At 36.1% G+C, this 17,587-nt stretch overlaps 1 protein-coding gene across 4 annotated transcripts in view; it reads right to left on the reverse strand.

The window, feature by feature from the left end:
* Positions 1–17,587, reverse strand: part of CAB39L (calcium binding protein 39 like) — a 151,415-nt gene that overhangs the window by 33,950 nt on the left and 99,878 nt on the right. For all 4 annotated transcript variants that reach the window (XM_074304762.1, XM_074304764.1, XM_074304763.1 and 1 more), the window contains 2 exons: positions 9,879–10,047; positions 4,006–4,065 (listed from right to left, as the gene is read on the reverse strand). In XM_074304762.1, coding sequence (XP_074160863.1) covers positions 4,006–4,065; positions 9,879–10,047 — 229 coding nt within the window. The remainder of the gene's footprint in view (positions 1–4,005; positions 4,066–9,878; positions 10,048–17,587) is intronic.

A 17,587-nucleotide genomic window follows, 5' to 3' on the forward strand; every position in this document is an offset into this window, starting at 1 on the left:
GTGGCTTAATTTATTCTTTTGTTAATTGTCTACATTTACAAACAGGATGGAGAAATTGTTAGTAATGTAAATTAAACTTAAGCGTGTCATATGTACATTTCCCCTCAGATAACTGGTTGTTAAACTTTTACACACCTCAGGGCAGATAGTAAGACCAGGAAGTCCTTAAGTTATTTCAGTAGGTTGGACAACACTGTACCAGGGCATCTGCAGTGTCAGTGCATGGTATAGTGTCTGGCACATAATAAGAGCTTAATAACTGTTTGTGGATGAGAGAGGCAAAGGCCTGGAGAGCTTCCATCTATCTCACTGCAAGGAAAAGAGCTGAAGACTCCTATCACATTTAGGCCCCCTCAAGCAGCCTGGACAGGCTGGGCTCTGACTTATGCTGGCCAGGATAGTGGGGAACGGGTAAGGCAAGAATGTAGGCGTCTTCATGGTGGTGATGGGTCCCCCATATCATAATGGATGTTGGGGGCCTAGGGCAATTAATAGTTAGGAATAAAAGCTATAAATGAAACCACTATACAAAGCAATATATAATCAAATATAATATTTATGGTGTACAACTGCATAGACTGTTCTAAGAATAAAAAGAAGTGAAAAGCAAGAGAGAAGAAGGGAAGGAAAGATATTTAAGAAAAACAATTTTCCTGGATTCTTTCGTGTAAAATTCTTTTATGTAAATAGAATTACCAGGATATATTTGTGTGTGTGTGTGTTTATGTGTATATATAGAAAGAGAGAAGAAAAAGGAGAGGGAGAAAAAGAGAGAGAAAGAGAGAGAAACACACACACACACACACACACACACACACACACACACACAGAAAAAAAGAGGGAGAGAGACAGAGACAGAGAGAGACGGAGACAGGGACTATTAGTGCAATCATATACCAGTCAATTAGTAGCCAGAATTTCTGGCTAATTGTCTTTTTTATTTTAACTTTTGTATTAAAGTATAATTCAATATACTTGTATTGCTTGTATTTGTACAAGTGACTCATATGGCAAACTCAAGCATAGAAGCTATCCCTTCTATAAAATTAAGAAATTTAAGGAAATTGATGATTTCATTTTTAAAATATTTTTTTCTGACAACCCTATACTGCACTTGAACTTAAGAAACTTGCATGGAATATATTTATTTAAGGACTTCCTCAAAGACATTCTGAGTAAAGTATTTTAGAAACCTTAAAGCATGAGCCAATTAAGAATTATGATTATATTTCATTATTATAATAGATAAAGGTATAATCAGCACTACAGATTTGGTTCTTTCTTGTTCTTTATATTTTTTAAAGATATAATTACAGTATTTAACTTGTCAGAAATAGTACTGTTAGACTGATAGGGCTGATAAAACCACCTACTTAACAGGAAGACCAATTAAATTTGATAGATCTCTGCTACATTGTTTTGTAAAAGTCAGATCTTTTGGTATTTTTGGTAAAAATAACTTATTGTAGAAACCCCAAATAGCAATTTTAGTTTCAAACTCAAAGAATGATGAATTTAACCAATTAAAATCACAATTAAATTTTTTTTCTGAAACATGAAGCACCTTAAAGATCTATATATGATGCCTTTACTTTCTTTAAAGGTCTAAGATAAAAAGGAAATGCTTTCTGGAAATAAGTTTTTATCTTCTGCTCAAATCACAGCATCCTCAATTAATTTCATTCTTTAGAAATTCTTTTACTTATTTGTAAATTTTCAGTTTATAACACTATAATGTTAAGTTTAGAGAGAATATGCAGTAGCCACAGTAGATGATCTTTGAAAGGCAAGATAACGCAGGCCAAAGATTGACACAAAGATTGGTAGCAAATGATTAAAATTTAAAATATACATCTTCCCTTTCTGCTAGCAATATGCCAACTATTCACAGCCAATCTGATTTTGTGGCTTTGCTTTGCTATTTTCACTGCAATGTCTTGTGGAAGGATTTGAGTGTTTGTTAGTGACTACTTTACACAGTATGGTGCTTAATAAATAAATGCCTGTTGAATAATATCTGTTATGACAAAAACAAAATAAATTATTATTGAATATACAAAAAGTTATCTCTTTCATACAGAATTGGACAGTATTAAGCAATCTTGGTGAAATTTTATGTGGTCACTGAACTATGACCAAAGTTAGGTTTTTCTCTGTGAATATATGTCATTCTTATAATTACCAAAAAAACATTAATTTGAACAGATAATAAATGCATGTAACAGTTATCCAATACTTCTATTAATGTTATGTTAGATTCCTACTGGGCATAGACAATTTCTAAAATCATGCTTCTAATGCTTTTATTTTAAAAAAACAAAACTGGATAATGATTTTTTAAAAAACCCATAATTTTAGAATTCAGGTTTACAAGTCTTTGTCGTTTATTGGGCAGAAGGTGGTGCTGGGGATAGAATTCAGGCCCTGGAGTCACAAGGAACTAAGTTCAAATGTGACCTCAGACTCCTGACACTTACTACTTGTGTGTTACTGGACAATTCACTTAACTCTGATTGCCTAGCAAAAACAAAACCTAAAACATAATCAATTTGTAAAATTAAATTGCTGCTATCATACAAGAAGACCAATACTGCTTATAGGTAAAGTTTTTTGTTTTTTTTTTTTTACAAGGTTTATATATTTTTTAAGCTCCCCTTAGTTCCTTTTAAAACTTTGTAGGCAACTCTATTTTCCATCAGCTATGTTTATTTTCAACACAAAACACACCCCTTTCTCAAGATATGGTCCCCTTTGGTAGTTCCCTCCCCTCCCTTTCCCCATTAGATTATAAACTTGTCTTTCTTTTTCTTATTTATTCGCAGAGTTTAGCAAGTATCTGGCATATGGTAAATACTCAACAAATATTTACTAAATTGAATTGTTGGAGTTTGGGGTTATATGTAATCTGAGGAACTAGAAAAAAATTTTTTGCAAAGGTTATTCCATTAAAAGAGGGAAATTCTGAAAAAAATTACTTATACTTTTAAAAATAACTGCTAGTCAAATAAAATGACTTTAAAAAGCACGGAGAATGACTAGATATGGTGATCCAATCCTGTATATTCTGCTGAGAGTGTAAAGCTGGTAAATTGCTAAGTTCTGGAATTCTAAGGTATAGGAGTTCTAAAGCTGGTTAGCTGTCTGCAACAAGTTCTGCACCCTTGAGAAGGAAGTACCACAAAGCTGACTAATAAAGCTTAACTGAATAGGCTCAATTAAGAAGGACAGAACAGAATAAAGCTTCTGCATCGAGCAACACAAGGATCAGACACAAGTGGACAGTGTCCTTGAAGCCTGGGCGAGATAGGGAGATAGTTATTATTATTTTTTTTAAATAGGGAACTTTTCCAAAAATCTCTCATTACAGGTGCAGCTTAAGTTCAAAAGAGAACCAGACATTTTGTTCAAGCTAGATAGCCTTGTCCTCCATTGAAATCTTACTCTTAGGCCTTAAAAAACTCTGGAGGTAATCGTGGATTCTCAAAGGCTAGTCAAGGAAGAACAAACCTTGGTAACTTTTACCAAGCTTACCCAAATCTGGTCCAGAAATAGATTATATACCCATAGCCCAAGAACTAGTCAATCCAGGTTCAGAGAGGCTCATTACCAAGAAAGCCACTGGATGATGACTTTTTCAGTCCCCCCAAAAAGAAACCCTTGAAAAACAAGTTAGGAGAGGTTGCTCTCTGCACTGGTGGAAATAACATCTTTATCAATCTATCAGTAGGGACAAGATCATGAGATGCTAGACACAGATCTCAGAGACCATTTAGTTCAACTCCTTCATCTTCTATATAAGATGTTGTCAAAAAAAGTTGTTACATAGATGATAAATGAAAGGGCCATATTTTAAACCAGTGTTCCCTGACTCCAAATCTGCCCTCTACAGTCCAGTGGCAGTACGAATTATTAGGTTCCAGGAGCCTACTAAGAAAAGAAAATCTGCTTTTGTTACTAAAGTACACATAAATAAATTTTAAAGATTTTAAAATGATCTATACTTACAGTGTCATAATTTTGTTCTAAGAATTCTGCCACCAACACTTTGTGTCTTGTTAATAAGTCCTAGAAACAAAATGCAGAGAAAAAATTATTGTATTTGATACATTCTATATATATTCTTTATCCTTTCCCAACACGATCAACTCATTAATTAAAAATTGAAGAATATTTTAATCTCTTTTATATTACCATCCATTTAATATAATCTGCAAGTAATTAATAAAAAATGGCAAGGTGGAGTTTAAAATTACACTCATATTCAAAAGGCAAAACAATTCATTGATAAAAATCACAAAAATCACAAACCTAAAAACAAATCAAATGTAAACTAGATTAAATAATATTTTTCCAAGTCGATCATTGTTTTCTGTCTACAGGAGGTGAAGTAGCATAGCAGCATATATAGAGAGAGTTGGATTCAAAACCAGTAGACTTAGACTCAAGTTCAAATCTAAAGACTGCTGGTTACCAGGAAAGTGAGCTAATTTTTCAGGCTCTAGGCAACAGAGAAGGTATCAAGATGAGCTAGTTGAGGTAATTTCCTCACCCAAGAGTTGTATGTACCAGTAAAAATCTATAGTTTAGTCCCATGCTTAACTTGTGATTACATTACATGACTTTTTTAATCCCATTCAATTCAGTGAATATTTATAAGATACCTAGATTGTATAAATCATGTATTGTGCCATTGGGGATATATGAAATTTAGATTAGACAATTATGAAGCTTATAATGTATTAGAGATATGTGCTCATTCAAGTGGAAAAATTAAATGGATGTAGAGATAGGGGAAAGAGACATTTCTGACTGCAGATACAATGGGGTGGAAACATAGAGGGAGTAATATTTGAGTTGGGTTAATTCAGTGTGAAGGACATATCAGATATAGAGAATATATCTGGGGATATCAAGGAATGGAAATGGAAACATGTAAGGGATGTTTAGGAGATGGAGAATAGTCCAGTTTAATGGAAATTGGCTCAGTAATCAATAGATTAACTATAACTGAGCAAATAAATAATATCAATAAATCTGTAAAATAAAGACGTCTAGCAATGATATGAAGGAAAGATTGAGCAGTATTGTGGAGAAAGGAAAATCTATTAAGAGGCTATCTGCAATCTCATGAGATTTAGAGCTGGAAGGTATCTTCAAGTCCAGGACCCTCAGCTGACAGCACTAGTCCCCTCAATGGGGAAGTGACTTGCCTAGGGTCACAAAGATAAGCAGCAGTAGGATAGAGACTTTGGATCCTCAAACTAATGCAATTTCTTCTTTACCACAAGGGCTACTGCTGTACAGCAGGCACAGAAGTGCAAAAGAATACAGGTGGGTTATAAAAAAGGCTGTGCTTGATAGTGGCAGAAGGAAGAGAAGAAGGAAATAGATGACAGAAATTATTATTTTTACATAGGCAACATTAAAACGTCAGGCAGACATAAACATTTTGTGCTATTTAAAAATGCTTTTTACAAGGCAGCTTCTCTGGTTTAAAGTTATTTTTAAAGAAAGATCATTTACATTTAAAATGGAAGAATCACTATAGTATAAAGATTTATGGAAATGAGAATATGTTTAAAACAAAATTATAGTGATCACTTAAGGCTAAGTGGCTTTATGAAAGTTCTAAGTACAATCTGTTCTATGCATGTAGCTCGGTTACTACTGGAATAACTTACAGAATATCATATAATGAAATGAAGGAGAACTTTTCCTATTCTCTATCCATAGCTCAGCTGTATACTAATTAAACTAAATCTTTTAATAATTCTATTCTGTCCTAATCCTCTCAATGAACTCATTAGTTAAATATCCTGTCCTATGCACTTTGCAGAATTTAATTTAAAAAGTTTATGTCTTATAACCAGGAAAAATTCCAAAGCCGCCTTATTCTAAATATCTTTAGATCTTAATAAATGTTTAATTAAAAACTTTTCCTGGGGACATGGGAAAAGGTGGGGCCAGTGTCAAAATCAACCAGTTTAATATTTTAGCAAACAGAAAAAAAAAATCATTTACATTACAATATTATGAACTTTGAAAACATTGGCTCTTATTTAAATGACACTTGTTATTTCACTGCTAAATATGTTGGACATTTAAAGATCTACTTTTCTCTGTGAGGTCCTCAGTAATGATTTGGAGGGAAAGCTTTAAATGGGGGAACTGATCTCCAAGTATCCAAAGAGGCTGCACTTTTGGTTTGAACTAGTGTCTGTTTTGAGGTATTTCTGAAGAAATAAGATAGTTTCAAGATTATGTTTAGATTTTCAGTCTATTCCGGGAGGTTTACTGAGCAGGCTACATGGTATTGGAAAGTCTCCAATTGCTTGTAGTACCCCCAGTCTACCTCACCCACATTATTATTTGCAGCCAGCATCTAATGAAATAATGATTTCATATCTTGAGTCTAAAAAAGATAAAAGTTCAAAGGGAGACTGGAAATTAATACAGCCATGCAAGCCAAAGAATAACTGTCTACTAAAGCAGAGAACGGAATAAAAAGATTTTTAGTCCTGTCCTGGTACTTCCATTCACTTACCCTATATATCCCTTTACTTCTGGCTCTGAGGAAGAGTTGGTCCTACCCCTTATGCTTAACACTTCGACAAGTACCCTTCCTTGATTCCATCCCCTCCTCTTTTCTTTAGCAGATTGCATCATCTTCAAGATCTTTAATCTTCAATTGCTCCCTAACTACTGGCTCCTTGTCTGCTGGCTATAAACATGCCCATCCTCACTATCTCTCATAAGATAACTTGCTCTCCTCTTCTTGGCTAAATTTCTTGAAAAAGCTAAATACACTAGGTATCTCTTCTTCTCTCATTCATAAGTATTATGCAATCTGGCTTCAAATCTCATCATTCAACTGAAACTGCCCTCTCCAAAGTTACCCATTATCTATTAATTGTCAGATCTTTTGGCCTTTCTTCAATTTTCCTGCTGAACTCACAAACCCTACTCATTCCCAACTTACCTATTACTATCTGCCCAGTTACCAAGGATCACAATCTGGGTAAACTTCCTTACACTCATTCATGTATTCAATCTATTGTCAAATCTTGTCGTTTCTATCTTTTCAGCATCTCTCATACATATACCTTCCTTTCCACTCACACATTTGCCATTCTAGAATAGGCCCTCATCACAACTCACCTGGACTCCCACACTACATCTTTTTCCATTCCAATATACCTTTTCTTTCAGTGACCAAAATAGTTTCCCCAAAGTTCAACTCTTGGAATGTCATTTCTTTACTCAGTAGATTCCATTGGTTCCCTATTTCTACAATGATCAATTATAAAGTCTTTTATCTTGTAAAGTCATTCACAATCTTGCCCCTTCCAACCTTTTCAGTCATCTTACACTTTTTTTCCACACCCTCCCATCCAGGTTCAGGCTTACTTCCTGTTTTTCCCACACAATATCTCCCAGTTCTGGGCCATCTCACACATATACACTGTTCCCCAGCCCTGGAATGCTGTTCCTTTCTCCTCACTTCCACCTTTTGGCTTCCTTCAACACTCAACTCAAATTCCACTTTTTACAGGAGGCCTTTTTAAATTCCTCTTATTACTCATGACTTTTTTTTTTTTTTTTTTTTTTTTTTTGCAAATAGGTTGTCATTTATATGTTGTCTGTACAATTAGAATGAGATCCATATGAAGACAGGGCAGTGTTTTCTTATCCTGCTTTGTAGTCCCAAAGTTTAGCATGGTGTCTGGTATATACTAGGTCCTTAATAAATTTGTGTTGATAGATTGACTGACTGAAAAGGAGAGCCTCTTAATATTATAATTTTCAAATATGAATATTTCATGTGTATAAGAAACTTATATACATGACTTTGTAGTTTATTTTTTTTGCCAGAATGATAAACATTTATCATTTTCCAAATGCTGATTTTAGAGGGGAAAAAATCTACATTTTTAATGATTAATTTAATTAAAATGTTCATGGGTATTTCTGTCCTGATAATTGTGTAGTGGTAACTCCCATTCTGGGGGATACTCAAAAGTTCCATGTAGTTTATCCTCTTTGTAGATTCTTGATACACCTACTTCTGATTTACTTTTTTCAGCTTCCAGTAGATGGTAAGCTATATAATTTTCAAGAGAAATGTAGTAAATCAATATTGTTTTGGCTACAGCACTTTAGAATACTATATATAATATACAGATTAAATCAAGTCCATGTGCACATCAATAAAATGTAGCAACAGAACTTTTCTTATGATGGCAGCCTACTAACTCAATAATAAAATTGAGCTGCATTAAAAATTCAATCTGGCTAAAAACAGGACCACAAAAAATACTAATAAAAAGTATTTTAACTCATAAAACATTTGAAAAAACTTACATGAAAATTAATTCTTGCTTATTAAATATATCTTATCAGCCATTTGTTTTTCTGTGTCTAGTTCTATGGTCCTAATTATTTATGAATTCTTTCTTATAATTAGCTTTTTGAGAGAGAAAAATATACATTTCCATGACAACAATTTACCATCTGATGGGGGAAAAAACCCTATATCATCTCTATTTAGGAAATTGTTTCTTTAGCTCCTTTCCCAACAGAACTTTTGCATGAAAGAAATGGAATCATTTATCATATTAAACTTCAGAGCCAAATTTTATGCAACAGAGGCCCTACAATATTAATTTCTTTAATATTGGTCTGTAGCCAAACCAACTATTTTTGTTCTTTTTGAAATTAGGATGCTGCATTCCTCTCCCTCCCTCTGTCTCTGTCTCTACATATATATATTTCTCTTCTATGTTTATGTAAATGTTCCTGTCTTTCACCTTTTCTCCTTGCTATTCTCCTGCCTGTCTTCCAGCTGCCTCCTCTTTTTGTTTGCTTCTTTCTTCTACCTTGTTGTCCTTTTCTTTTCCTCTTCAGCACCAGATCAATGTTTCCTCTCTAATCTCCAACTCTCCTAATACTAACAAATCTGCCTGATCCCCTGATTTCCAGCTCTGTCTCTTATTAGAAAGTGACCTTGTTCAAGTGACTTAACTTTTCTGAACTTGGTTTTCCTCACTTGTATAATAACACTTGTATTGCCTCATCACAGAGAGTCATTGTGAGGCTCAAATGAGATAATGCATGATTAGTATTCTAGTTATTCCTGCATTTCTCCTCTATTCCGTGCTCTCTCACCCTAGCTCCATCTATAATTGAAGTGCTTTCACTTCCTCTAATTCACTGCCCTTTTCTTCTCCCTAGTCAGAGCACATTTTTCATACTACCTATCATTTCTCCACTACCCTGCTTTCTGCCCAAGGATCTTTTGCTTTTGTTTCTCCCTTTTCCCTCCTCTCACATTTTTAAAAACCATTCATGAGCTCTTTCACCGTTTCTGGAGCCATGCAGCCTCTCTAATCAGCCTTATTTAAATAACCTTTATATAACAATGATAAACAGGCCACTGCTAAACTCCCATGTTTTGACAAAATTTTAAAAATGCAGGTACATAGTTTAGGGTACAAAGCAACTGAATGATTGTTTTCTGAAGTAGTTAAATTGTGGTCATTATTACTATTCAACTTCTTAAGACAGTGCTTGATGACTACAAACTGGGTCAGAACTGAAGCCACTAAGAAGAGGGAACCCTAAGGAGAAGCAAAATGAGATAAAGGGAGAGGGTTTCGAAGACCAATAAAAATGGGCCTCAGATCAGCACTCATCCATAAATGAAAGCCTAGAAAATACTATGCTATAACATATATTTATGAAATGGTCAGCTAGGATAAAAAGGTACAATCCATGCAAAAGGAATAGGTCCTTTGCCTGCTCCTCCCTCTCATGTTTGAAGATCTCAAGAGATTGAAACTTGGATTCCTAATATTAGTTCTTACTACTAAATCATTTACCTTAAACGTAGCAAAGGCATCAGAAGCAATGTCAAACGTGGAGAGTTCCACATACTTGAAAAATTCTCTGAATTGACTGGAAAACAGGACGATTTTGGCAAGTGGCTCATATCGGATACATTCTCTCAGCATAATTCCACAACGTAAGGCAACCTGTGGTGCTTCATACCTAAAGTGTCAAAATCATAAATATATAGTTATTTTAAGATGCAATATAGTATCAACATGTTTATTATATGAGAAAATGTATTAGACTAAAAGGAAGAACTCTGTTTTAAGTCTAGATTTGCTATTACCCGATTATATAAGCCCTTGGGTAGAACTAACCTGCCAGGCTAAGTCTCCTGTATAAATGAAAAGGTTGGATTAAATTATATCTAATATACCTTTTAAAAGGTACTACTTTTTACACACTTTACAAAATTCTATCATATTATGACCATTATTCTCATTCAGTTCATGCTTCCTCAGGACAATGTCTAAGTTGGATCTCTAACCATTTTCTTGACATGTGGTAACTCAAAACAGGATCTTTGACCCCCGTTCTGGAATTTCTCATTAGCTAAAATTCACCATAATTAGCAGGCCCCAGACCCACCAGCCAAATTTCTCCCATGTTATCCTAGTTTGTCACTATTACCTCCTCCTCAATCCCTGAAACAGCATTTTATCTTCTTACTGTGTGGACAATAATCAATTCCACACTGTCACTTATGGAAAGGAATCATTGTCCTATGATTCCATTTAATGCTCCTTCCTGGCCATCATATATGTGTTGTTTTTTTCCTATTAAAAGGTAAGCTCCTTGAAGGCAGAATTGTCTTGCCTTCTATATTTTTATCTATTTAGCACAGTGCTTAACACTCGCAGAAAACAATTTATGCCTTTTCATTCATTTATCTGAAGATTTCAAAATACCCCACCCCCAACTAGCATATTATCAAAGAAGACTATCCAACAGATGAATACTAAAGATATGAGAAAGGCTTTTTTACATGTTTCTCAAAAAGAAATGCATTAATGAATGAAAATGAAGAAGACAGCCATGCAAGTATCTATGTGAGTTATCATCTATGAAAGAAAATGGCTGGACTTCAAGGACAAATGTGAAAAGAGAAATGAAGAGATAAATTTGACTAAAATTAGAGAAGATAATGGATAGATGAAGCTGAATTAGGAAAAAATTTAGTAAACATTAAAATGTAAAATATCTGGCAGCTAGGTGGCGCAGTGGAGAGAGCATCAGCCCTGAATTCAGGAGGACCCAAGTTCAAATCTGATCTCAGACACTTAACACTTCCTAGCTGTGTGACCCTGGGCAAGTCACTTAACCCCAGCCTAAAAAAAAAAAAAAAAAAAAAAAAAAGTAAAATATCATATAAACAAATGAAGAACATTTCTATCAACTAAACTACTGCAATAACAATTATTTGAAAAATATTGGCATGGGACAGCAAGGATAGAGTACTGGAAATTAGGAGAATCTGACTTTGAATCTGGCTTCAGAAACTTTACACTTATTAACTGTATGACCGTGGGCAAGTCATTTAATTCTGATTGCCTAGCCGGAAAAATAAATATTGGCATGAGGGTGGAGCTCAACAAGGTGCTGAGAAGTGATAATTTAGCAAGAAACTAAGTCAGCAGGCATTTATAAAATAAATATCTAATAAACATCTACTAAATTCCAAGCACTGTGCTATAGTTCTGAGTATAAAAAGAAAGACAATAGCCCCTGCTTTCAAGAAACTCACATGTGATATGGGAAGCAATTTTCAAACCATAATGTACAATATACACACATGTGTAATTATATATACATATATAAGTATATACACAATACATACACACACATGATGAATTGCAGATAATCTCAGAGGAAAGATGTTAGTATTAAAGGAAATTGAGAAAGACTTTATTGCAGAAGGTAGAATTTTGCTGGGACCTGATGGAAGACAGGAAAATTAGGAGGAGATGAGGGGGGAGAGAAAGGGATTAGACAGGAGGGAGGGGGACAGAGGGAGGAGAGAAGGGGGAAGATGGGGGAGAGAGTTAAGGGGAGGGGGCAGAGAGATGGGGAGAGAGAAGGAGAGAAGTGGGGAGAGAAGGGGGAGAGGGGAGAGGTGAGGGAGAGAGGGGAAGAAAAGGGGGGAGAAGGGAGGAGAGAAAAGGGGGAGAAAGAGGGGAAAGAGGGGGGAGAGAAAGGGAGAGAGAGAGAGAGGGAAAGAAGGAGAGAGGGAGGGAGGGTCTCAGTCAGTAGATGGATTGTCTTGAGTGAGGAACAACAGGCAGGCAGTCACTGGATCAGAGTCTAAGTTAAGGTGGTTGCTGTCCTTCAATCTTGAGGAGAACCAAAATATCACTCAATTGGAGTCAAGGTACAGTGTGTCCGACCATGGCAGATCAGACCAGTACAAGCTCAGAAGCTCCACCCAAGCTCAGAAAAAAATTAGTTCATTTGAACATTTGGGATGGAGAAGTCTCTAAATTTGTACACCTCATATTTCTTTTGAGCAATTGAAATTCTGCTTTGCTCACAGAGCACAGTGCCTTCTTTAATGAGGGCATATCATGCTGGGCGGTCCTGTTCTGTATCTCCTGTGTCACACAATTGATTCAAAGTTCTTCAGAGAGCCTGGAAAGACAGAAAGAACTCAGGCTATGAAGAGTTTTTAATGTCCAAAAAAGAACTTAATATTTGCTCCTGGAGGTAATAGAGCTCCTGGGGTTTACTGATGTTGGGTGGAAGGGAAGGTGACATGGTTAGACTTGATCAATTTGAAAGCTGAGTAGAGGCTGGACTGGGGTGGGGAATGATGAAGGAAGAGAGCCAACCAGTAGAGAAGTTGGAGAAGTTAAGAAATATTGGAGAAGTAGAAATAGGATTTAGCAACTGATAAGATTGGGGAGAGAAGGGAGAGAGCCACCGGTTGTCAAGCAGGACAACTAGGTTGTGAGCCTGGATGAGGAAGATGAGGGTATCCTTGACAGTAATAGAGAAGTTAGCATGAGGGGAGGAGAAAGGGATAGGAGTTATATTTTAGACATACTGGGAAAACCAGTTCAAGATGACAAGTGGGAGTTGGAAATGATTAAGGGACCAGCAATAGTAGGATCAAAGAAAGGAAGAAGTCATTCTCAAAAACCAGTAGGTGGATAGACTTCAGAAAGGTCCATTTCAACCCCTTTAAGAAAAAATGATCGTTTTCTGCTATCACTGATTCACAACTTTCTCATTTTTGTTTAGGAAAACTTTTACTATTATCTATATTTTGGCTAAGGAAAGGGATAAAAGAATAAGCATTTAATAAGTGCTTACTATGTGTCCGGCACCTTGCTAAGCACTTTATAGATACTCTCTCATCTGATCCTCTTAATACCCTTGGGAGGTTGGTACCCTTATTATTTCTATTTTAGAGTCAAGGAAATTGAGACAGAAAAAAGTTAGGTGGCCGGCCCAATATCACACAACTAGTATATGTCTGATGCAGAATTTGAACTCGGGTCTTCTTGATTTTAGGTTCAGGGTGCTGTGTGTGCTGTCCAGTTGCCTCTAGTGGCTAAGTCACTTGGAAATCATAAAGTTAGAAGAGACCTTTAATAAAAGACCCCTCGCACTGTATGCAAAGACAAGCAAGAAGCAGATGAAGAGCTGGAGGGATCTGCCTAATGACAGTGTGATAAGCTCACCTTTTCTGATTCTGAATTCACTGTTTCTCCCCTTTCACTGCACCAACCAAACATTAAAACAGAATATTTATAATAATATAAAAGTAATATTTATAATGACTCCCAAAAGCCTTTTCAAGAGGAAAAATAAGCAAAGCAGTACAAAGTCTAAGGAAAGACAAACTTCAGTAACTTCCCCCCCAACCCTATAGGACATGTTGGTGATCTGGGTGGCTGCAGGCTCAGATGGGACAGACCTTTGCTGATAAGAGTGGTGAGACCTGCATCAGGATCCGAGACGGAAGGAGCTTTCAGGCAGGGCACAAGATGGCTCTGAGGGGCCCGCTAGATGGTGCAGTGGATAGAGCACCAGCCCTGAAATCAGGAGAACCTGAGTTCAAATCTAACCTCAGACATTTAATACTTCCTATTGTGTGACCCTGGGCAAATCATTTAACTCCAATTGCCTCAGAAAAAAAAAGAAAAAGGAAAGAAAAGAAAGAAGATGACTCTAAAGTCAGGAGGTAGAAATGGAGTCACTGGGTTTGAAAAGATGAGGTGACTCTACGTTCACCTGATTCCTATGTTGACTATGGAAAAAGCCAATATCTGCCACTTCAATAAAACCCTTAGTAGGGTTCCAGAATTTTGGGTTACATAAACTTTTGTTTTTTTAAAGAGCTTTTCTCTCCTTAATACAAAATTCAACTATCAACTAGTCGTTTTAAACAGATAAGCAACAGACTCCACCATTATTAAGATTAGAGGCTATTAATAGTAGCACAAGTTTTAACAGGTATCAAAACACTGTCTAAACTATCGGATGTCATTTTGATAATTCCATTTCTTCCTTTTAAAAAAATCCATTGTAAAAATTTAACTACCATAGAAGAGCAGAATACATTCATGTATACACACACACACACACACACACACACACACACACACACACACACACACACACACACACACACATATAAAAAGAGAGCTCTAATGAAACCAGAAGCTTCTTTTCTTGCTGCTTGTTTTTGTAACTCAATTTCTAAAATGAGAACAGGGAAAAATTTTCCATCCCAAATTTTGGGTACGTTATCTATTCCTTTCTTGATATAGGTTATAAAAACCATCTGTGAGAAAAGAAATATGTGATATATTTATTACTTGTCTATTCTTGGGAATCATGACAACATGAAAAAAATGGTATTAGGCCAGGCTAGTCTAGGCTAGTATTGTTTCTGACAGTTGCACTACCAATGTTTTAAAGAAAAGTAGGGTTGTACTCCATTTTGACAATCTCAAAAGGAAAATGATCTACTTCCTCAAACAACCTAGTGCCACAAATCCTAAACCCTTTGGAATTTATTTTTTAATATATTCTATACCAGTCATTTTATAAAAATAAATGCAATAATTCTGACAGAAGACATTTGAGTGATGTGTGATGAGGAGGGGAGAGGGAGCTCTCAAGCCAGTGGTCTCACTAACATGGGAAGTCTGAGGAGTGATGGAAAGTTTGGAATAGGTGCTTTAGAGAGTGGGATAATTAGTTAATAAGAGAAGTATAGTAGGATTGCCCAGCAGCAGTGAGGTCCCAGCTGAGATTATCTAACACAAATTTACATTGTATCCAGAAAGAACAATTGTTGGATTGTTTTTTCACTTTTGTTCAGCAGCATATGTGTAAGAGTGAAGGTGACAAATGGTAGGAGTTATTCTATACTGATGCTTGGGGGGGTATAGCTGGCAATATGATAAGGAGGCTAGGAATTCAAGAGAGGACAATGTAGAATTCAGTTGGTTCTTTAAGGAGTCAAGATGGGAGAAGAGAGTAGCTAATAGAAGGGGGATGACCTGGGAGAAAACTAAGAGATCAGGAGAATGAAGCTCATGGTTCTGATAAAGAGTAGGGTTACATAAGTAAAGGCAGAAGGAGAGGTGAAAACCTCAGAAGAGAATTGACCTATTTGCCCAAACAAAACATGGGCAGATAAGGGAATTCTTGAACATGGAGATGGACCATATATTGGTGGTGGGAAGATCCAGGGTATGACCACTTCTGGGTATGGCTGGGGGGCCGAGGTAGAGGAGTAGCTCCCCTGGAAGATGATTAGGTTGAAGAACTGAGTGGTTAGGGTGCTTGAGGGGGAATGTAATAGGAAGCGGCAGGAGTTGGGAATTATAGAGAAAAATTATAAGCCAGATATCAAACTCATTGAGGAAGGAGTGACCTAATGGTCTGCAGACTACAGCTAATAGGAATTTGATTGGGTAGTAGATATGAATATCATGGATCTCAAAGAAAGAGAGCAACTGAGTGATGGAGGAAAGGAGAGGACTTGAAAATGGCAATGAGAAGCAAAGAGTCCCACATCCCCTTATCGACAAGTGAGCAGAGAAAATGAGTGAAGGGGCAGCTAGTGCTGAGAAGGGTAACCAGGGATGATTCAGTAAGAGCTAGAAGGTAGAAGGAATGGGAAAGGAATCGTTTAAAAGGAAAGGAAGTTTATTGCCTACGGAACAGGCATTCCATAGAACCCAGTGGAAGTGCTGAGTGGTGTCTGATTGAAACTTTGGAGAGGGAGGATTGGGGGAAATGTGGTGAGGAATTAGTCAGCAGGGAGTATGAAATGAGATCCAGATAATCTACAGTAGTTTAGAATCACTGGGATGGGAAGGCTATGGAGTATGCTCATCTTTGGGCATGTCCAAAAGAGCAACTCAATTCAACAAATACCAATTAAACATAACATGCAAGACACTAAAACTAGGTGTTGAGGACACAAAGGCAAAAGTGATTTGATCAGGAAACCTGGGTTCATATGCCAGTTTTAATACTTTCAAGGTGTATGACCACAGGCAATTCCTTAACATCCCTGAGTGTTAACTCCCTCTTTCTACCACAGTCATTCATAAGATCTGTGACCCTCTTCCTGCTTCAGATTCTTCAACCATAAAATTAAGGAGTTGGACTTGATGGTCTTTGTGGTTCCTTCCAGCTCCAAGTCTATAAGCCTATCATCCTATAATCTGTTAAAATGGGAATAACAGTACTTGTATTATTTATCTTAAAGTGGTGTTGTGAGAATGGTACTTGGTAAACTGTAACATTTTAAATGTAAGTGATATTTTCAATTACAATGATAAAACCCTAGTAAACTTTTTTCTTTCCTGACTGTTGCCACTTTACTAGGGAATTTAAAATTAGATGCTAGTTTTGTAACTCACAGATGGATCTAATAATTAACTAGCAATGGACATTCTTTGCAAAGTCACACCTGTCATTTGGGTGGCTGACTCTCAAACCCATAATTATAGATGGAGCGATAAATCAGCAACCTATGACTTGATCTTTTCCATACTTGTGTCAAATGAGTTTTTTTCTTTACAAAGTATTTTTCTCTGTTAGTTATTGCTAACACTTTTCAGCTCAAATTCATACAGATATATATATATCTGTATATATATATACACACACACACACACACAAACCCAAATAGCTGAAGACTAAAGATCTGTGGTAATATGGGATGTTATGTTTTCAAACTATAATGTGGAATATATTGAAAATTGCAGAAACCATTATCATCTTTAGAATGCAAAATATCTGGGCAATGAACTGCTATATGCTGATGAATTAACAAGTATTAATTAAGTGCCTACTTTATACCACAACCTTAGCAGAGTACTGGAGATACAAATATAGTGAATGAAAAAAAAGCTCTATTTATAAGGATCATATATTTTTATGGCGGAAGCAAATGCAATAGTAGACACCTGTAATCTCTGCTATAGGCAGGGGATGAGGCTGGTAGATAGCTTGAGCTCAGAGGTAAGCTGAATGGCTGTCCACACCAACATTACAAGTAATATTTCCCCCCACAGGACTAATATAAAGCTCTAAAGTGTTTTGCAAACCTCATAGCCTATCAAATGGGTTTGTATAATCACAAGTCTTACCAGGGAATAAAATTCAGCCATCATTTTCATATGGAAATATTTTGTTCAAGTCATAGAGAATAACAAAATGGCTAAAGTGAAGT

This window comes from Sminthopsis crassicaudata, chromosome 3, assembly GCF_048593235.1.
Source record: "Sminthopsis crassicaudata isolate SCR6 chromosome 3, ASM4859323v1, whole genome shotgun sequence".
Lineage (NCBI taxonomy): Eukaryota > Metazoa > Chordata > Mammalia > Dasyuromorphia > Dasyuridae > Sminthopsis > Sminthopsis crassicaudata.